This window comes from Opisthorchis viverrini (genome assembly GCF_000715545.1).
Source record: "Opisthorchis viverrini unplaced genomic scaffold opera_v5_76, whole genome shotgun sequence".
NCBI classification, from domain to species: Eukaryota; Metazoa; Platyhelminthes; class Trematoda; order Opisthorchiida; family Opisthorchiidae; genus Opisthorchis; species Opisthorchis viverrini.
Window position 1 is genome coordinate 568,397 of NW_008751730.1, and position 23,017 is coordinate 591,413.

At 47.5% G+C, this 23,017-nt stretch overlaps 3 protein-coding genes across 3 annotated transcripts in view; 2 read left to right on the plus strand and 1 right to left on the minus strand.

The window, feature by feature from the left end:
* The window catches only part of T265_04458 (hypothetical protein), a gene marked incomplete at both ends in the record, with an annotated part of 32,733 nt that overhangs the window by 5,657 nt on the left and 4,059 nt on the right, over positions 1–23,017 (minus strand). The window contains 3 exons of the mRNA XM_009169207.1: positions 2,178–2,524; positions 9,178–9,343; positions 22,040–22,544. Coding sequence (XP_009167471.1) covers positions 2,178–2,524; positions 9,178–9,343; positions 22,040–22,544 — 1,018 coding nt within the window. The remainder of the gene's footprint in view (positions 1–2,177; positions 2,525–9,177; positions 9,344–22,039; positions 22,545–23,017) is intronic.
* T265_04456 (hypothetical protein) lies at positions 13,771–18,204 on the plus strand (the record flags this gene model as incomplete). Its single annotated transcript, XM_009169205.1, has 2 exons — positions 13,771–13,839; positions 18,040–18,204. 2 exons carry the CDS (start codon positions 13,771–13,773, stop codon positions 18,202–18,204), a joined length of 234 nt encoding a protein of 77 aa, XP_009167469.1.
* Positions 18,228–21,431, plus strand: T265_04457 (hypothetical protein; the record flags this gene model as incomplete). Its single annotated transcript, XM_009169206.1, has 2 exons — positions 18,228–18,381; positions 21,346–21,431. The coding sequence occupies 2 exons, from the start codon at positions 18,228–18,230 to the stop codon at positions 21,429–21,431; spliced, it is 240 nt and encodes a 79-aa protein (XP_009167470.1).

A 23,017-nucleotide genomic window follows, 5' to 3' on the forward strand; every position in this document is an offset into this window, starting at 1 on the left:
AACCAACCACGCTTTGCTACCTATGGAAGTATACCTATTAAATTTGTGGAGTTCTTCATGAGGAATATCCTAACTTGACCGACAAGTTGGTCGAGGAAAGCGAACCCAAGTGGTACAGCTAAGCTTCGCATACTAATTCTCTCACGTTTTATTTAAATTTTGTTTGGAACAATCAACTTCAATTGAGGTGAGGCTGAATTTGTGACTTCCGTATTTTTAGTGAAGAATATCAAACACCCTTTTGATCGATCGTTTCGAGTCAGGAATTGAGAATTGTACGGAGGCCAACCGATCCTAGTAACCGAACACCACATCATTTGGACTGATGTGACACATGCAGGACACGGACCAAACGAAGGCATGCCCTGATTGGTCAGAATACCAGCCAATCCGGGTCGAGCATCCTTGACTGGACGCTTCTCGCCCCCTCACGGAGATTCTGGCACGACCTTGTCGAACACTGTGACTACCCTATAAATACAGTTGTAATAGTTTCCTTTGTCTCCATAAAAGGCTGTGCAGAGCTACCGTGCATTCTGATATACCGTATTGGGGGGAGCAGGAAGCCAAGGGACCGGTACAGAGTTGCACTACCGTTTAGCAAGTCATAACAAGAATAACCTTCGTTCAAACCACCAGTCGACAATGTGGGAAACAGTCAACTCGCCGTTTCTCTCGGTTAGCCGTAGCTCTTATGGAGGGGCAAAACAATGAGTGGTCCCATCAAATAGCTTCGGTTAGGACCGAACGCGGAAGGAAGAACACTAATTATGGGTTCAGTTTTTCTTGCTATTGTGGCAATCTAGCTATGACCATATACTCATGGATACCTGAGTAGTAAGCGTGAAGGCAAGCAGACCTGGCGAAGGACATGAGCCCGAGATAGCCCAGGTACGAACCCACCGACTGGAAGGTCCGTGGTTCAGCATCTCAACTTCCACTGTCTAGGACCGGACAAATTGGCAGTGTCCCAGCCTTCGTGCATGCTTCGGGTGGTAGCTATGGGCGAAAGGGCGTTGCAGCTGTGAACAGGAGGCGCGACAGCGTGTGTGGGTATCGGCTGTCCGATGGTGCGCAGTGAGGAGAACAGGTAGTGATTGTTGTTACTATTCGGAGTGGGATAAGATGCATCATTTGAGGCTGACAGTCAGGCCATAAGCAGTCACTTGGTGTGTAAAACCGTGGCCGACTTTATGCTGATTTTGAAGCGTTATAATCGCAGCGGTTTCGGTTCATATGCGGTGTGGGAACAGGTAGAACGATCCGCTGAATACCCTCATTTGCAGACTAACTTGGTTTTGACTGAATTCAGGTGAATCTCTCGTTTATGATGATCTTCTCCAACTGAATCAGCGGATACGATATGCGAAATGTCATGATACACTGTCTACACACAACACACTATTCATAGGGTTTCTGTCGAGGAGTCCTCGAGCACCTTGTGAGTAGTGCTACGTCTGGGTCTGACGACTATTCATTTTACCAGGCTAGCACCGTCTGAAAATGAACTAGACAGGCTAACTGCCTGTCCTGCGTGACAACTCGCAGAGCTCAAATTTCGATCCTGGAGATCAGAGACAAAGCGTACGGAGGCCAGCCATCCCTAATGACCGAACATCACATCATTTGGACGGATGTGTCACGTGCAGGACACGAACCAAACGAAGGCATACCCTGATTGGTCAGAATACCAGCCAATCCGGGTCGAGCATCCTTGACTGGACACTTCTCGCCCCCTCACGGAGATTCTGGCACGACCTTGTCGAACACAAGGAGCTGTCTGAAGCTACCGTGCCTTCTGATATACCATAGTGAGCGGAACAGGAAACCAAGGGACCGATACAGGGTTGCACTACCGTTCAGCAAGTAACAACACAAGGAACTGTCAGCTCCAAGAGTACGTTCCTTCCCCGCTGGGGATGAAGATGCAAGCCACGTACGCAGAATGCAAACAAATGTTGGAAACCAGAGTAACTATGGTAACGTACAGGTGATTAGGCAAGCTCTTATCCCTAGGTATACGTCGACAATTCCCCAACTGGAACCCAATGACGCATGACACCAACGAAGTGATTAACGCCGAGGATTGAACAGTCTTAGAACCAAGTTCTGCTATCACAAGAAGCTAGCAAAAGCAAACAAGGAGCTAGTGTGTGCAGTGTACAGTACAGACATACCATCACGACCATTCGGTCCGAAAAACAGATCAGCTGGTTTCGTTTCTTCAGTCGGTGCCTCGGGTACAGTAACTGACACGTTGGCTGTGGTGGTTCGCGTCTGCTTCGCGGTAACTAACGCATTTGGACCAAGATACTGACGCACAATCTGTCGGACACGACGGGCAAAGTGTTCTCTTAAGGCTCCTCCTGGCTGGACTCGGCTAGCAGGCCCGCTGGAGATCGATCCAAGGGAGAGGAGAGAACGATCATCTGATCTGGTCGCACCGGCACCAAAGATATCTTTCCATATCTGACGGATTTTTTGTATGGCTTCCGGTGGAAGTAAGTGTTGCAGTTGCATAACACTGTGAGAAGACAGAAAACAAGACAGTCAAGTGTGTGTGTGTGGCATCCTAGGAGTGAAAAGAGATAGAGGAAACAGCTGCGAAAAAAAGTTGATTGGATCAAACAAACTGGATCACCGTTCCCAAACTGTGTTATTCGTAGTGATACGCATCAGGTTCATCAGGCTATCCGTGTGTCATAGTTAACAGTCTTTATAGAGGGCTCATCGTGAGCTTGATATAGCTCAGTGATCAAGGATGATCCGTAGTTCGAACCCAGCCCCGGCGTCCCAAATGCTCCTGTCTATGTTTGGACAACCTGGTAGCATCTCAGACCCCGCGCCCGGTAGCTAGGCACACGAGAAAAACAAAATGCACAAAACGACATCAGGACGCACTAGTTCGGACCCCTTAGTTACTTCAGTCGACCGTTTCGGTGATTGTATGCATTTTGCTATGCGATTCAACCAGAACACTGGCAGACATAGCCCAATCGCACAGTCTATGGCGCTCGTGCATCAAAGCTGTTGTCTTCAATGCGTGGCCATCCAGTTCCCGAACTCACCAAGGATTGGTTAGGTGTCCCACACTCTCCCTTTTTCCAGTGATCGAAGCTGTAGAAGCGGGAGCCAATGTGCCTATGGTACACGGTTTATAACTGATCCAACCAGAACACTGAAATATCAAAGTATAGCTACCCGATAGAATGGTATGACCACCTTGAGTCCAAAACGCCCATCAACGCGTCGATCTGAAGATGCGTTGAAATGCTGATCAATCCAGCTGATAAAACAAGTCTGTTTGACTGTCTCCCCGGAGGCGTTGCTGGACTCCCCTCCCCAACACACACACACACACACACACACGAGTATGGCTAAACTTAACAATGAATCGATTAAAGGCATGGGAACAGCAGTTGATTGAGTACATACCATCCAACTGGGAAGCCCCGTCAGCATACTACAAGCTCCTGCAATCTGTTGGTGCCGTAATAAACTGCTCGCTCAGTTGCTGGCAAAAAGTAGACACGCGCTTTGTTCGGCGTGAGCGCTCTATTGATTGGTCAGCCAAATGAAGGCACAAATTGAGTGTAAGCGTGAAAACCTGGCCAGCTCTGTGGTCGCTCTAGAGAGGCGAGCCTTAGACACGCTGATCGGACATCAGTCATCTTGTTCGCTGACTATCCAACGATTCTAGTTCCCAGATGACTTCTAATGACCAGTGGCTTAGTTAGATATGGGCGAATCTACCGACAACCTTGCCATTTCTAAGCATACAAGACCGATTATTCTGTTCTCCCATTTTTTGTCATATCGGTCTCATCCATTCGTCAGTACTATACCGCACAGGGGGGCATACCTCACTGCGGAGCTTACCTTCTCCATCATCAACACAGGAATTTGGACCCCACATCAGAGTGAGGATGGCGTCTTGCTGCCACGACAACAGCGACAGATATGAACATAGGGTGGCCTGAAGAAGGTCGATAAACCAGGCGAGATCGCTTGGTCAGTCCTAAATCGGAGAGGGTCCATGACCTGCGCCGCTCGACCCAAACAAAACTAGACGCGGGATAATAGTGAAGATCAATCAGTCAGTCTGGCATACGTGTGCGTGCGCACCACACCGATTGGTTCACCGGAACAGACGTTCTGCCGTGTGCATGTGTCCAATCGCGCAAACAATCGATTTTCAGACAACAGCGACGATAACGAAATAACTAAACACTGTATCCGGGTCGCAACAAGCCTGCCCGGAAAATATCGGCCGGTGGAGTAAAAAACGAGTGATACCATTGTTCTGATGTGAGCAAATTGGAGGATAGATCACAAAGTACACAGTATGGTTGCATCGAGTGAAAAAGTTGGAATCACGAAGGTGTGCCACGCGTGAATGGGCCCTAGACCCGTAGGCTACCAGCCCCAGAGCAGGACAACCACATTACAGTACCGAAAATTGCCACGGTCGGAAAATTCATCCATTTCGGATGAATGCCCGCAAGGTCGCACGTGAGGAGAATCCGGCTCCAACATCGAGCACAGTTGTTCTCAACACACCTGATGGTTTTTAAGCCACATACGGTCGGAATGCAAAATCCTTAAGAGGTAGGTATCCAATGCAAAAAGTACATTTCGATTACGCCCCCTCGAGGACGCGGCTGACAAAAAAAATAGCGCCTGCCGTGAGGACCAATTGTTAGCGGTTGGAAATGACTCATCCAGATCAATCAATACATGGGACGAAATGGGATTAGCAAGCGTGGCAAAAACAGCATAGGTGTAGAAGTCACATCAACTCGGATGTGAGCACCAGTTAGGAGTGCAATTAGGGTCGCTTTTCTCCAACATATAGGCACAATGGGGTTTGTCGGCTAATGTGTCAGCTCGACTGTAAGTTCCTTCTATTGATCCGCTGTGACCTACTTTGAAATCTGACGCCTAAAAGAGGAACTGCACAAAATCTCTAGTTCTGTGCATGGAGCGCATAGATTATCAGTCCCTCATACAACAACAGACTTCCTTGTGTTGAGAAATCCCGGTGTGTTACAAAAGATGAGCATTTACGGACTTTACAATTCGCCTTGACAAAAGCTAAGAGATTCGTCAAACAAAATTAGTCTCTCGAGTAAACATACTACTGATTAGGTTGCTGAAACCCCTTGGACGATTGATTTAGCTGAGTCGCCCGTTTACACGAAATGAATCTTCACGTGGGTGTTTCGCAAAACTAGCCTGGTTACACTCGGAGAAAACCAGAATCTCCGCGGGGAAGTGCTGCTTAGCGTTGTGAACTGTGGAGGTATAACCCCAAAACCCAAACGAGCGCTTTTGTTGAGGAACTTCGCACAATACTGCACTGAACGCCACTAACATAGCTCCTTTCACATTTTGCCACGCTTCATCCACATGCTCACTGCCACCACAGTATTGGCTTACTGTGGAGAGTTGTTGGGCTAGTTCAGATCGACACTGTTGGTAGTTCTTCGAAGACAGTAGATTGGCATGTTTCTTGCTGACTGGCGAGGGCCTGAAGGGAAACGAATTGCCACGCGTGCGCGCACCATGGCGTGATCGGAACCAAGTGGTGTGCCCCAGAAGGAACAGCAGTTTTAGGTGGCTCTCCACCGGTGGCTGATAGCCACGTGGTCCAACTGGGTCCACGGTTGATTCGCAAATGGTGGTCGCCAGGTTACGCGATGCGAACGTTTATGTTGAAAATTCGTACTCAAGGCGTAGTGGACCAAGTACCTTTACGATCCGACATGAATCCACATGCAGCCTTCTGTTCTTCTGGTCATCCATAGCGAAATATAAAATCACTCCTGAAGTACTTAACTTATATTCCGTTTCCACCACTGTGATCGCCCCCCAAAGCCAACTACCTCAAGCCTACCGTCTTACTCAATGGGCTCACTATCATTATCCGTTCCTAGGTTGTTCATCATCATCATCATCGACAGCATGACATAAGTGTTCAACACCGATGCTTCACTGTCGTATTAGTTGTGAATGTCATGGTTGTACGAGGGCTGGGATACTGCCAGGGCGCCCACACCTAGACAGGAGGACGATTAGGGTCCTCAACCAAAGTATTTGGCTCAAAAGCCTCACCGCAAGGCAGCGGTGTTTGGCGGGAAATGCAAATGCATTACCATTTCTACGGAACAAGTCGCCACATGTTCCAACCCCCAACCTGGAGGGCCAGGAGACTGTGTTCGTCACACCTCTAACCATAGAGACCAACGTGGTATGAGACTCCGTGAGTGTCGCGGGGACACACCGCAGTATAGCTAAATGGATCGCTGAGGTGCGCAAACCGTCACACCACGGTAAGGTCTAGTCTCTCCGTGACGGTAGGCCAACTGAATCACTGTTCACAATAGGTGCATACCGATTCGACCTTGAGAAGGGGTGTGACCGGAAGAGACACAGAAGCAGATGTTGAGAAGCAGTTGGCACGAAGGAGTACAATGAAAAGTCACGTGATTCAAACGGTCAGTAGTGTGGATCGCTGGCACTACATCTTGCCAAAATGTGAGTCACTAACGTGGATGGCCAACTCCTCGTAGCAGATTGATAGAAAGTTTACGCCCCTATCCCAAAGATCCAATCGTTCTAGCTATTCGTGTGATAAATGTGGGGACTGAAAAAAGCCGGGGGCGAGATGGACCAAGTGGTTAGAGCGCGAACTTACTGACCGAAAGGACTGTGGTTCGAACCCGACCTCTACCTCTAGACTTATCCTGTCTAGGCTTGGGCAACCTGGCAGTACCCCAACCCTCGTGCCCCCTTCGTGCAGCATGACAGCTAGGCACCGAAAGCGTGCTACAGCTGAACGTTTTTTAAAAAAAGCCATGCAAATGCTTGTTGACTGTTCAATTAAATTTGGTTTCGCCCGAATGACAGAACCCCGATTTTGTCCTTCTCTTGGGCAAAGAGCTTGTTCACAGGAGGGACAACTGTACCATAGAATTCCCAGTCTGCCAATTAACAGTCACCATTTCGTTTGGAACGTTACAACTGTCATACGGATAGCTGGTTGTCTTTACCCGATTCCGGAAAGTAATTCTTGCTCTGGCGTGTTAGAATATGCAACCGAGAGTGAGAGTGTGGACTGCACACACCAACTGATGTAAGCGATCCGTAGAGAGAGAGAGAGAGAGAATTCTCAGGAATGTCAAGCTCACTACACGAACAAGAGTCATACCTTTTTCTTGGTCTTTATTCAAAATGGAATTTACAATCTGCTCGATGGAAACCATTCATTGTGTCACGCTGGAATAACTCATGCCTCAAAAACTCCCGTCAGTGTACATATAATGGAAAGCAAACGCCCACAGATAGTGAAAACAACAATGCTAGAGGCCACAAGGTGACCGACCGAACAGATGAACTTTTGGCTGTTGGTTTTAGACGACTGATTAAAGGGCCATGGGAAGTCTGAAAAATCAGCTACTGACTTATTGGTATAACCTGACTACTGGCAGCAGTCACATTATTTCATCTGAGTGGTGACCGATTCTTCCAGAGGAGTTTTCAAGCCGTGGGCAAAGAATTTTAGCAGATCCGTATCTGCTTTCAATCAATTGGAAAAAGCTTGGAACCGACTGAAAAGTCATCGTTCCAGGAGAGCTTGGTACACAGTCGGTAGTTTTTATTTGGGCAACGTTTCGCTTTTGACACAAAAGCTTCATCAGGCCAAGTGAACAGGTCACCAAATTGGCCAAGTTATAAGACAGACGGGGAACCAATCAGTAAGTTCTCTTCAGACTAAATCAGTGTTGAGTGTCAATTAACGGCTCTTGTCGGCTAGTGTGGGTGCCAAAGTCTTGAACTGATGGGTTGCAGGAGTTTCAAATCAATTCCAGTCGCTTTTCGTTCCCTAATATTCCACTTCAGGGTGCTTCACTTGATGATTCACCTCGGAGGCCAGTGGTGGATTTTCCTTGATCTTCTTGGGCATGTGAATGTTGCGACGATTTTAGCAGATACTCATAGAGAACATCCGAGACCCTATTTTGGCTTAGGAGCCATTGGGATTAATGAAACCCAATCAATCTAGGACTGCATGCCCCTACAGAATCGCACTGATGTTCCGGCAGGACGCCCTCGGATAGATCTTGAAATGGAAAAATAACACGTTGAAGAAAATACTGGTAGACCAGATCGTAATGATGACCGTTGATTTGTTCGCTGAATCGCAAGCGTTTCATCACCATTCGAGGTGATATCATCATTGCATTGTGATGGTCAAACCGGTCTTAGTGTCGAACCGCCCCTCGTTCGAACACAACAAATTGTTTACTTGGTGTTGCAGGCCTGTTAGAAAGGCATAACATGTAGACATCTCCACAGGGAAGATTTGACGGGTCCCTTGATCGGGTTCCATTTCCCGGTTGCTACGCCGATTATTGATGTGCTTTTCGCTCAAGATTAAACGTAGTCAATGAGTTCAAGGAGTTAGATAAACGGAAGACAATACATGGGGCAGACGTTCAGCTATTTTCCCACGAAGGATCGTTTGGTGGACCCCTTGAAGTTACATCAAGCACTAATCACTTTGAAAGACCACAGAGAAAGGGGCTTCCGGCCCTCTTACCAGGGAATTCCACATTAAGTTGTCCCCGATGGCTCCTCTGGTCCACCTTGACACATACCCGTTAGTAACTAGACAGACGTAAAAATTTGGGTCAACGGATGAGGTTCATCAACGCTTCATGCGATTGGGAGCGACAAACTCTTTGCGACTCCTAACGAAAACCACGAAGAACCTGGTGGGTGGGCACGGAAGTAGCTGACATTGAAAACTTCATGCTTGCGTTTCTACACGCACGGCCAGCATGCCATGATGGTTTCTGGACTTGCAGTTACAAACAACTGGTGTGCTATGGTCCGAAACACAGTGAATGTGCAGTGACCGTGAGTCTAAGTGAAACTGGGATGGCTGAATACGGTTCCAGTCAACCTATGAACTCCGAACTCAGAGAGACAGACACACTTCCGCAGGGAGTCAGTACGGATGAACACAAAGCTCGCATGGAACCACTGGACTAATCGGTCACGAGTTCGAGCCCAGCTGTAGTCTGAGGCCCAAATCACCACAAATACAGTGAGTTCAAACTTTAAGAGATTTTCATCAAAGTTTTGAGAAAACCTTCGTGGGAGTACGCTTACCGTTCTCCATGCTCTTTTTTATGGACGCTCGACGCAGGCGATGTAGTGGGCAAGCTGATCGTGAATTTCCCTGTTGAGCTCGGCGAACACCGTGGTGGTGGTGGTGGTGTGGCAGGATGTACATGACCCGTCCTTGATCGATCAGATTGTGGTTCCCGAGTAGCAACTGTGGAACCAAGAGACAATACGGTGTGGGATCACGAAATATACAATGAAACGAGTACAGCTACACAGAGGGAAGGAAAACAGAGGACGTGACACAAAAGAATCATTCCATCGCCGTCCCACCAAAACGTGATTCAGAGACGTAGGTGTTGAATCGAAATCAGGGGGATTTTTGTGCGAAACCATCGAATACGAAGAAGAAGCAAAAAACTACAAGTTTACTAACACTCGTTGAGCGTGAAAATGCACCTATCGTCTTGTTTTCATCATTCAAATACTTTGTACCAAGGAGACGTTGGTGAGCGCTTTAGGCAACACAGTAAGGTGGCATTCGAAACAGTGTGAGTCCCCACCCACAAAGCGGTGAGGCTCTCACGGTAAGGAGTCCTAGGGGCAAGATGGCTCAGTGGTTACAGCGCGAATTTACTGACCGGAAGGTCCGTGGTTCGAACCCGACCTCTCCTGTATAGGCTCGAGTAACCTAGCTGGGAACACGGCCATCGTGCTACCTTATGGTGGCATGGCAGCTAGGCACCAAAAGGATATTCCAGCTGAAGGATTATTATTATTATTATTATTATTATTATTATTATTATTTTAAGACGTCCCCATAAGAGTTGCAAAACATCCCCGTGTCTAGCGAAGTTTCGGGTGCTGCATTGTCCAAGAACAACTACTCAACAGGAATGTTCCAATTTCAGCTGGAAATGTCTTTATAGTTCCACTCATCTTTGGCCTGTTTTTGCTCTTACTGAGACATGCAAAAGACACATAAACGATGGGGCCAAACCCCCTCTTTCTATCGGACGAGCATGAGATCCAAATACCGTCCTTCGAGGATATCAAACTTCGGGGAGAAGAGCTTTCGGTCCGTCATGCAACCGTCCCATAGGTTAAAGTGACCGTCACGAGGATACTTCATATTCCACTCGAATGACATCCGTTCGCTCAGGAAATGCCCGGGAAATGTCGCCAAGAGGGTTACACATAAACCTGTCTGCGTAGAACAAATCTATCAAGTAGAACTTAAGGTTGACGGAAACTCGTGGACTGCGCCTACCTGATGAGCCCAAAGAGGGGCAAAACCGGTCGTGGGCTGTCGACAAACTTTCAGCAACCTTGTGAGTAGTGCATCACAAATATACAAATCCATCATCGCCTTATCCGAATTCTCCAAGTTTGATGAGATGCTCTTCACCAGCTACAACCTCGAAAAATTAGCAAGCGAATTCAGCTCTAGTAGAGAGGTGATCGTAGTTCGGAGGGACGAAAAGACTTATGAATGTCACATACACCGTCTTAGAGTGGGACTCATTATAGGATGTGAGGGAGTGTAGTTCAATGAAACAAAATAAAACACAAATGACGTAAACCAAGACACGCAAAAGAGAAGTCTCACAGAGAATTGAAGCAACCGCACCATACGGGGAAGAAAATGCACTACTCCACACTCCTATTACGAAAGGGACACCCAACAGAGAGATTCCTCTCTCTCTCTCTCTCGCCGTTCCCATTGTATTCATGCGATCACATCAGCGAAGTGGTGGTTACGATGGGGGAGGGGTGGACAGAGGAAGGTGCTACGTAAGCGGAAAACAATCAATCTGGACAGGTGGACCTACCCTGTATCTGTCACATGACCCACGACTTTAGAGGCATCGGCACAATCAAACCCTGGACAGGTATCTACGTAAATAATCTGTCTAATTCACAGTGAGTAGTAGCTGTTAGTCGTGAGGTAGAGTGAGAATCACTCATTGTTCCTGGGCTATTGACTAGTTCACGTACACCACGTGGGTGCATGGATAGGCCCGTGAACATACAAGCATGCCAGGCAGGATAAGAACACTGGGTGTGATCACACACCGGTCCACAACAGAACGCGTAGCTGAGAGGACGGCGCAGGTAGCGCACAGGACGAACATGGGTGTGCCTACATACGCTTGTGAAGGGTGGCGGGTGTGTGATGGAGAGAGAGAGACAGAACAAAGCCACGATGTTGATTGGTCGGAAGCGAAACATTTAGGTCGGCTAATTAGGCTCTCTCTGTCTCGCAGTTGGATGGCAAGTCATGGTCGTTTCTCTCGAGCAGACAATTCAAGGGACCGGCACTGAGATATGGGAATGAATCTGGACGCTTGGGTGGGGCAGAGTAGTGGTTAGACATGGTCTGTACACGCCTTCGGACAACAAACAAATCCTCAGCTTCACGGAATTCCCTCATCTGTGCACTAATTTGGTTTCAACCGGAGAGTCAACTGAATCTCGTTTATAGTGATCTCCTTCAACTAAATGTACTTCAGTTAAGACGACATTCAAGATATCGTAGTATATTGTCTAGACGGAACACTACTTGGGAAATATTCAGCAACCTTGTGGTCTTTGGCGAACCTTCTGTTTAGATGCCGAAACTAAGACCCATTTTTGCAATGTACTACTCATTTGGTTGCTGAAAATCCATCCACAGCCCACGACCGGTCTCGCCCTTTTTGGGGCTCATCAGGTGGGCGCAGACCTCGGGTTTCCGTCAACCTTATGTTCAACTTAAAACAAAATTGTACGAAATTAGCTAATGTGCACTCATTTGCAAACTAATTTGGTTTTTCGACCCATTTCCCCCAGGTAAAAACAACTTGACAAACACCCTTCGGAAGATGAGCCGTTTTCTTGCAACTGTGTGTTCCAACATGATTTAGTCTGTAACTACTTATATGCTAGTCTGCCAAACGGAGGCCGAACGCTACCCGTTCTCCCACAATGATCCCTCTTGAGAGTTAGTGTACACCATTTTGTGTTACTCGAAAGCCATATTTCGTAGTGTTTTATCACTACGGACTGTGGTCCCTATCCACTCAGCCCGAGTTGTGCCGTTCATTAATAGATGGTTACTAAGACAACACAAACAAACCTGGATGCATGGACACACGGTCACGCAGACGGATGCATGCTACTAAATTCACGGTAGGTTGGAGACCAAACTTCCACTCATCAAAGATTAGCTTGTCTCTCGCAACATTTGATCACACTAGAGAGGGACTTCTCATTACTGGGAGGTCAAGTATTGTGATTACGAATTGACCACTCTTGTCAATTCCTCCAGTCTCGTAATTCACTCAAGTGTGCGTCATCCTATGTTCCATTCCTATGAATAGATCTTCGTTGTAACTGATTCGATCCGAATGCTTCGCTCGTATGGTTCATTTGTCCAGCGCCCACCACTGTCAAGACCGAAAACCAATGTCCACACCATCTGTTCAAATAAAGTTTTCGATAGCCACTGGAGAAGGTGATGTGACTACATCATTAAAAGTCTTGCTGAATGGATTGCAACACGTAATAAGTCAAGCTCATCGGGTAGCGTGCGAGCTTACTGACCGGAAGGTCCGTGATTCGAGCCTAGGCCCCAACACATTGCAGTTGTTCCTGTCTGGGCTTTGGCGACCCGAGCAACCCTCATGTTTCCTTCGAGTGCGCAGATGGCAGTCATATCTGAACTATTTTTTTCCACATATTTACCTACTGCAGCCTTTGAACCGATCGAATGTTGTACTAATGAGAGAGGAATGTCCCCGACTGAGTGGAGGAGAGGTGGAAGGTGTTAACAGCCAAAAAGACAGAGGCAATCCACAAAAATGAAGACTTCCGGGAAATCTTAACTGCGAATAAGATACTGTTCCATAGTAGTTCAAAATCTGAGAATGGTTTTGAGAGGCTCTAACGCAAATTTCACACAACGGTATATCCGTCAAAGTCACCTTTAGCACCTTTATTAAGTTGTACCTATATGGCATAACGGGCAGTGCACGTGATTGAGTAAAGCGTCACGTGTCCATTAGGATAAGGACAAGGCTAAACTTCCAGACGAATACAACCGGGAGGTTTACAAGTAAGCGGAGCTTTACTGAACACCTGAGGTGAGTTGCAAGCCAGTTAATCAACAGAGCATCAACAATGCATCAGAGTCGAAATCATCATCACACACAATCAATTACCTACGTCACCCAAAGATGTCATTTTTTGTTATTCTGGAGATTCTATTGCATTCTATTGTGCTCGCCTGTGGCATCCTTAAGGTGCCTAGCTGTCATGCCACACGAAGGTTGGACAAGGGCTGGGATACTGCCAGGTTGCCCAAGCCTAGACAGGAGAAGTCGAGAGGCAGATGTCAGGTTCGAACCACGGACCTTACGGCCAGTAAATTCGCGCTCTAACCACTTGAGCCATCTCGCCCCCATCTTAATAAACCCAAACGAGACTGAACGTATATCTTTGTATTGTACTACTCATAAGGTTGCTGAAAACCCGTCGACAGCCCACGACCGGTTTCGCCCTTTTTGGGGCTCATCAGGTAGGCGCAGTCCCCGGGTTTCCGTCAACCTTATGTTCTACTTGAACCCAATTTGGACTGTTTTCGAGAAATAAACTCTTATGCAAATCAATTTGATTTTCACGAGAGACTCAGCTGAATCTCTCGTTTATGATATTCTACAACTGAACGTACTTTGGTCGACCGTAACCGGCGGTCTTTACAGAGGCGAGAGTGGTCATCATCATCATCAGCTTCAAAAACTCGCGTAGTTGCCGTGCGGTGGTCCTAGCTGCCACAGTTTCGCTCGCCTATGATTTGGGGTGGTGCATTGGAGGCGGTAGCTGATACAATTGATGCGGAAATACAGGGTTGTCAGTAGACTTAGTTGGGGAGATTGGGAGGCAACAGCTTGGACGCACGAGTGCCATTGAGGGCGAGACTGGACCATGGCTGACAATGTCACTAACAACGATTGACGTGCCCGGTCTCGGAGTCCCCATCCGGAATGATCCAGAAGAAAAAACTTAATGATGGGCCTACTCCTGCCTATGCAACTTCTGCGCGCGGTTTAATTACAGAAATGTACCTAGTGTGAAAATTGCCCAGCGAAGTTTTCCCATCCCCTGTATGGCCCAGGAACTCGCCAACTTGGACTTGTTGTTTCATATGATCCTCATTTAAGTCTAACTCAACTTTCACTGAACTAACGAGTACACACGAAGGGAACACAAGGACAACCTAGGATCCCCGGATGAGTCGATTCCAAGTCCAACACCACATTGCTTCCATGCGCATATCTGCGTAAGCTGGATCATTTTCCACAAACACATACCTGTCGTTCGAGTAAACTACATAGTTCCAGTTGATGCGGAAATACAGGGTTGTCAGTAGACTTAGTTGGGTAGATTGGGAGGCAACAGCTTGGACGCACGAGTGCCATTGAGGGCGAGACTGGACCATGGCTGACAATGTCACTAACAACGATTGACGTGCCCGGTCTCGGAGTCCCCATCCGGAATGATCCAGAAGAAAAAACCTTAATGATGGCCTACTCCTGCCTATGCAACTTCTGCGCGCGGTCTAATTACAGAAATGTACCTAGTGTGAAAATTGCCCAGCGAAGTTTTCCCATCCCCTGTATGGCCCAGGAACTCGCCAACTTGGACTTGTTGTTTCATATGATCCTCATTTAAGTCTAACTCAATTTTCACTGGACTAACGAGTACACACGAAGGGAACACAAGGACAACCTAGGATCCCCGGATGAGTCGATTCCAAGTCCAACACCACATTGCTTCCATGCGCATATCTGCGTAAGCTGGATCATTTTCCACAAACACATACCTGTCGTTCGAGTAAACTACATAGTTCCAGTGAACTGTTTCGGTGTCGCCGCTGTTCTTCGAGTGCGAGTAAACGGTCCCTGCCTTGGGTATGAAAAGAAGCAAGACCGACCAATGGTCAAAGGGGATTGCCCTATGGTGGATGTAGTCGGCCGTCTGGTGGTCCCGATAGCGCGGCAACTCTTCAGAAGATAGGACTCCTGCCAACCGATTAGAAGTTCCCCCCAGCAGACCTTCATCATTGATGCGTTCGCCTCTAATCTGTCTGTTTCTCACCGGTTCTGCAGGAACGGAGTTACGTTTACTTGGTAGCAGCATTAGACAGAAAATTCCGCTTTCTCAGGATGCAACGCTAACAAGCAGTGATTCATGTGAATCGCTCCGTGCCAAAGGAATGGACCAGTGTCAAATAGACGGGAACGAACCCAAACAGGAAATTTCGTCGGTTTGATGTGGTAGACAGGCAGACATCAACAAAGCCAGATAAGAGAAACGGATGACGGTGGCTGAATGATCTTGTCCTGTTTGTGTATGCATCTGTGTTGGCATGCAAACACGTGACCAACGACACAGAAGATGCCTTGGGATTTGTCTGCACCAGTGTTTGGACGTAAGGTGGTCCCGTGACAGACGGAAAATGTAAACTTTTTTCAGCTACAATTTCCTCCAAAATGGTGATAGAATTCCACTATCATGATAGGTTTTACGACCATTATTCAGACGGCTCTACACTTCATTGCTTTCAGTTCGGCCGACTATCCTCCAACCCAAATTGGTCTCGCACGTCCTCCTCCTCTGACTTGGTGCACAAATTTGCAACAGACACATCAATGGTCGTCCATCTGAATTTCTATCGCTCTCTCTCTCGCGCCCTCTGTGTCTACCGGCTATCTATCTGTCTATCGATCGTTTAGAACTGAGGAAAACGAGTGACGAAACGTGGAGAAGGGAAAATCGCGAGAAATTAGACCGGCTAATATCTTATTGTTGTCTGTTTAAAGCCCAATGAAGGCAGCCCCAGTAATTAAACATTAACAGTTGTCCAGGCAAGGTGGAAAAGGGAACAAAGCACACAAGCATGACATGACATGACAAACCAACAAGTAGATAAATCGATCTCACGGACCTCCAATACTAGCCGGAATAAAGCTGAATATCCTACACTATGGGCTGAAGATCTTCAAGGCGGTGAAAGTCGTTGGTTGTACAACACCGTAAAGTGGACTTTGGTCACCTTTCAATACAGATTGTCCACAGGTGGCTTGGTTCACCTGAACAGGTTCGACCACGTGCAGTTAGTCGCGTTAACCGCCTTCCAACTAGCAGTGAATGTCCTGAAGTACCGAACCTGGGAACCACATGGGTATCGAGACTACGCTATCAAAGCGAACTGCATAGCAGCAGCACACCGAAGTCATTTTTCTCTCGAAGTTACAAGTTCGAATTCGAATACCGACAGTCCATAGTCTACCTAATTTCCCCCGAAACGGGGATTTCATAAGCTTTCTGAGTTTCCTTCGGAAGTGCTCACTATCTTCTGCGCAGCATTGCTGATGGTAGCGCGAAATTCACAAACAGTTTGCTCAGACGTACACACGGAACGCCAACAGTAATGCTCTGGAACTCTCCAGCTAGAATCCGCCCTTGTCCGTGTGACCAGTAATGGTCCAGATAGATAGTACTGTAATGGTCCCACTCACTCACTCATTAACTCGCCGACCTTACGCAGCTTACACTATCTTCGGCCTTTGAGCTATCACCCGCGCTACCCAACCCGATGGCAGGTCGTTTTTTTGTGGGGAAGGCTGCCACGGTGCGACGACACCGCCATGAGTGCAAAAGAACATCCACAGAGCTGTCGAGTAACTCGTGCGATATGTTTGCTGGCCAATCGTGCGACAGCGCAGATGAGTATTCCATGAGAGTCAGGTGGGAAGCAAAACAAATACGCGACAAACGCGGTCCTAAATCAGTCCACTTCAGAAGGCCAAAACAGAGTTCCACTTCACTGTGATGGGTTACCCTTGTGTCATGTGCTTTGCCTGTTTTTTTTTCCGGCGGATTTTGGTCCACAACTTCAGGAATTACACCTATCCATTCCGAGGATTGATTGAGTTGGCGGTCTTACAGACGTACAAACTCATCTGATGGAATATTCACGGTAGTTCCAGCTGGAAACTGCCATCAGAGAACGGGACCGCTATGGTCTCCACTATCCTCTATTCACCACTGACTCCTTGCAGAGTATTGGACACCAGCCGTTCTTTACTTCTCTTACAGGGTCCCCCTATTTGTGGAGTGAGTCTGAATCTCCCACTACGCTGTCGGTAATTGCGTCATTCAGCAGGCGGTTTCTATCAAGAATTGATCGCTCCAGTGCTCAACGGTACGTAACCATAACTCAACTACACTAGGCGTTCAACACGATTAATGTGGCTTCATGCGGCACGCCGTTCGACGCACCAGACTTTCGTCAACTGGATGAAGGCCACGCGAAACCAAACCGTAATCACCAGAGCATCTCACTATGCTCACACCTGTATCCATTGATTACAATGCTTTCTAATGCGTGCAAACATTAAATACTGTGACTCTTGTTTCACATAATGGGAACATCTGGGGGGGGGCAAATTTTACACCTCATGATCGGTTCACTACTGCGCACCTGGAAGACTTTAGCGTCAGGATAACTAACTTTATGTAGTTGCACATAAAGGTGCAAGAGAGACCGCTAATGAAAAAACGGGTTCAGTGTGTCCTTCAGGTAAATCATGAACCGTCCAACGACACATTCATGTAGAACACACTGATTTAGATAAATTGTATAACTTTTCGCCAACGAACGGTCTCAAATAGCCGCGAGTCACGGTCAAATAATTTACTGACATTCGCCGAACCTATATTTAATTTGGGAAAACACACTCATCCGCCTGACTGGGACTTTTCGCAATACTCAAGTGGGGACAAAAACTCAGACGATCGACAAACCAGATCGATAGCCCTGTCAAACTCACCAGGCAGTTTACAGCCTAGCCGGACTTTTAGATCAACGTAACTAGACCAGAGATAATCGGCGTTGTTCCACAATACGGACAATCAAATACAGTGGAAATGGTATTCGTTGAAATGGACCAAATTGGCTGTTATAATCTCGCCAGTCACATCCGTTCCTATTCGAACGATCAATATGAGATAATCGCTCAACTGTAGCACCCTTTCGGTGCCTAGCAACCATGCCACACGAAGGAAGCACGAGGGCTGGGACACTGCCAGGTTGCCCAAGCTTAGACAGGAGAAGTCGAGAGGTAGAGGTCGGGTTCGAACCACGGACTTTCCGATCAGTAAGTTCGCGCTCTATAGCCACTTGGTCCATCTCTCCCTGCGCCAGTGGGTTCGTGTATTGAATTGATGTGGTGTCCCCGAACCGAACCCAACATCCATGCTTGTTACGCCCTCAATTCACAGGAACTTTCTGTCCAAACCACTGACGAGGTGTACGGTGCTGGCCCACAGAAAATCAGTTCTGCTGGGCCTTCCTCTGGTCGAGTATAGCACAGGGTGTCGCAACATACGACAGTCATACCACCGTGGACAATTTTATGAAGCCATTACTCCACACCAAGAAAATGGAATCTAAGAACTAGACCCCAGAGTCTAACAGAGCTATTACTTCGGTAAACTGGTAAAAAAATGGATGCAGAAGATCTATAGGGGTTTGGTTGATGTTGTCCCGCCAAGTCATTTGTCCATCACTAACACTACGGCTTCACTCGTCCCGATTTGGAACAGTCAGTCTCACAGACGTTCGTGTCTTTGTACACTCGGGTTGGCCAGTGTACTTTGTGCGATTTCCATCACCTAGAGATGAAAAACTACGGGTTAATAAGCACCGGGTGACGGGACAGCAGTCAGCTGTTGTGTATGGTGAGACAGGCGTGAGCGACTCCGTTGCTTTGCTCAGTAGTGGAACTTGGTTACTGACGGCGACTAGTGTCCACAGGTCCGGGTGCACGCACCTTCAGAAGCATACTGGTGTAAGATCTACTCACATTGATATGTCTGCATCTGTTGTGTTCAATTAGCAAACATACCATGAAGGTGAGCTACAAAACGAAACAACAGTTGGTCGCATAGCCACCAAGCGTATATTGGTGGAAATACGGGCGTTCCACGATTCTCGCAATATAAGGTGTGCCCATGTTCAACGACTTCGGTTCAGTCATTCTTCCGAACGTTTGTGGTCACAGCCTGCATGGCACGGATTGCGGTTCTCAGTATATGGTGTCGATCAACGGAAGAGAACGATCGGCCCAATCGTACACTCATTCCCCGGTTCCGAAAAATCCGAGAGATGAACAAGTGCTGTTTCAAACTCCTTCGTACACTCATTCAATTGTGTTACACTTTCCTTGAGGCTTCAGGATGAAATTCAAGATGTAATTAACTGAATGCGACATAAGCACTATGATGCTGCATCCGGTTGCTTTGGCAATCCGATGCGAGAATCTCGTGGACACCTGGTGGTTAAAGTACAACTGAAGCTGAGTTTAGTTAATCCCACCCTGAGTTTCTGTCGTTCTCCCCAAGTGGTCACAAGAAATTCCCTTCAGTGTGATCGCCACTCTGACGCTGACATGTGTAAGGCTACCATGTTGGGACCTAGCGGTGCCTAATTTCCGTTATTTTTTCCGCATATCACCCAGGCGTATGCAGCCCGAGAGCATGCATCGGTGTCCGTGTAGTCCGCGGCCTACCGATATTCGCAGGCTCGCCTCAGATACGTGTGACCGCGGTAGGTTCCGGTATGTCCGTTTCCCGACTGTACGTTCTAACAACATTCTGGTGATCACACTTTTTCTATCTGTTGACCTTTCGCGTGAGATTCAAGCCTCTGCTTAAGGGCCTGCCTCTGGGATCGCACCCGGGTTACCAAGGCCCTCGTTTGCGCTTAGGACGGCCCCACTGGTGTCGACCTGCAGCGTTGGGACGTGATCGGAGCGGTCTTGAATTGTGAGATGGATGCCACGGCAACGAGGACGGAGTATTCGCGATTAGGACGGCCCCACTGGTGTCGACCTGCAACGTTGGGACGTGATCGGACCGGTCTTGAATTGTGAGATTGGATGCCACGGCAACGAGGACGGAGTAATCGCGGTGAGGACGTGACCAGCCCAGAGGGGCCGTACCGTGTGAGTCAGAAGTTGGTCTGATGCTGGCCCTAACGAAAGCCGGAGACCAAGGGCAGACTGAGTTTCTGACTGGTTGCGCCCTGGTACACCGGATCATTTGATAGCCATATCTCTCAGATCTCAGCGTACCTACGCCAGAATTGTGGTACACCGGGTCATTTGACAGCCATATCTGCATAATTCTCAGAGCTTTAGCGTACCTGTTTTCATGAGCAGTAAGTGAAGAGATCTGAACTAATGAGCATTCTCAAAGTAGTCCTCAATCTCGATGCATTTTCGGGCTATTCTCGCATAGTTATGTGGTGAACTATATGGTTTTTATTGTTTCTATGGCTCTGCTTCAGTTTGCAGTGAAAATCCTGTGAACAAATTAGAGCAACTACTACCTCCGGAAACCAAAATATCGAGCATGTTTTGTCGAATTTCCTCATATCTTACTGATCCCTTGAAATAGAGGGTTGCTATCACTTATTGTATAAGAAGTGTGGCTGGGGTACTCTTCTCTACGGCGTGCTGTTGAGTTGTGTATGAGCTCTGGCCAAATATGTGTCGGTTATGCGTCTGTTCATCGAGCTTTGTAAATGGCATGTACATTTTTCGCCATCATCCCAGTAGATATCATCAGAGAAACATCGAGGACTGACAAAGACCATTACCTCCTTGATGCAGGTAACAGAAAACAGGAACAAATCTGCATTTAAGATATGTGGTCGCTGATCTGGCTAATTACTAAAGTAGCCAATGGTGAGTAATCGTTCCCTCGGTTGTTGATCAGGTGGCTGTTGGTCTGTTCGGCAACAGATCATCACGGCCACCTGATCAACTGATCATCCGTCCTCAATTTATCAAACTCTAGGAGTGGAAGTGAACCGGTGGTGATGGAATGCAAAGAATTACAACCGGATAAGTGCCTTTTGCCATTAGTAGCGGTTATCGACTGAGCAGAGCAAATTGGATCACAACCTCTAAGGATCATGTGCCTGCGGACGGTTAGCTGGATCGACAATGCTTCCGGCCTACGTGATCTGAACCGACAAGAGATCGATGTTTGATCCATATTATGCATGGGAAACTTTGGCCTCAAAACGGTGCGGCTTATACTGACGCCACTTCATAGCCTAAATAAGGTAACCGCCAAAACAACTTGACTATTGTGTGGCAGTCCTTTCTTTGTTCCAAGGTGATCCCGGTTGCCTGTCCTCGATAAAAAAACCGTTCGGCTGTAACACCCTTTCGGTGCCAAACTGATATGCTACCCGAAGGAAGCACAAGGATACTGCCAGGTTGCCCAAGCCTAGACAGGGGAAGTCGAGAGACAGAGGTCGGGTTCGAACCACGGACCTTTCGGTCAGTAAATTCGCACTCTAACCACTTGAGCCATCTCTCCCCTGTCCTCCATAACACAGAATACACTCACTTGGCTGCCAGACTGAAATGTGCCGTACTAGGAGGAGCTCTTGTTTCGTGTCAAATTGGAATCAATAGGTTTTATGGAATGCGCTGGCGGTGGATCCTATGTAGAGCCAACCAATCATCTGTTGGCGAAAGCTTAAGATACGTTAGAGAGAAATTCAGTATCAGAGATGTCATCGAAAGATGTGAGAAACTGGGCTTCCATCAGTCTGAACTTTAGCCAACAGCTACTCTAAAGTAACATGGACTGATGAGCGTATGATACGATTCCGGCCGAAAAGAAGCCAATGAGCGAGATCAAACAGAATCCAGGCTTTAAATAAATGAATGATGGCGTATGATACGATTCCGGCCGAAAAGAAGCCAATGAGCGAGATCAAACAGAATCCAGGCTATAAATAACATGAATGATGTAAAACAGCAAAAAAAAAAGTGTAGCTCACCCAAGCACGTAGGTTGTCCTGTTTGGAAGGGAGAACCAACGGACGAGTCAGCAGTGTTCGCGCGGTGCCTATCCACTGACCCGAACATGGATTGTGCACCACCTGCCTGCGCGGAGTATAGTTCATTTTGTTCTGCCGGACCGTTGTACTCTTTCGAATTGGACAAATGCATTACTCGCTTCAAATCCCGTGTGGAGGTCGTCGGCACGGAAGTGGTGGTCTTTTTCGACACGGTTTCACCACCATTAGTCATCGTCATGATTGTATTTTCCTTATTCACCGGGGTGTTCACGTGATTATGAGTCACGGAGTGATGACGAATGTGATGGTGGTGGTGGTGGTGGTGGTGAGGGCCCAGACCGTGTCCTTGATGATGTCGATGATAATGAGGGTGATTGTGGCAATGTGCGTGGTTCACATTCTGATCCAGTGAGTCCAGATTGATCACAGTGGTAGGTTCAGGGAAGGAAACTGCGTTATGGATACTGCCTGATGCCAAAGTCATCTAAACGGATCCAAGAAAAAGGGAATAGGGTTGTAAGGTTGAAGATCAGTCTGAATCGACTACCTGAGAATATCTCATTGAAGGACGGTCACATAGGAATGGCAGAAAAATAATGAGAGGTGAGTTGGACACAGATTCGCTGCAGGAAGGCGAGGGTAAATGGGGCAAGTTAGAACAGACGAAACCCCAAACGATCAGAGACTGTGGCTGTAATTCCACGTTTAACACTCGTCCAAATGACTAGTTCAACAGGCTGAAATCAATCCCATTATCCCCCCCCCCCAACACCTTTTCTACAGAAAAATTCGACCGTGCTACAAACCTCTCGAGATGAGGTAATTCATAGGACAAGTTCAAGCCGAGGGTGAGTATAACAACATAAGGTTGACGGAAACTCGGGGACTGCGTCCAAGAAGGGAGAAACCGGCCGTGGGCTGTCGACGAATTTTCAGCAACCTTATGAGTAGTACGTT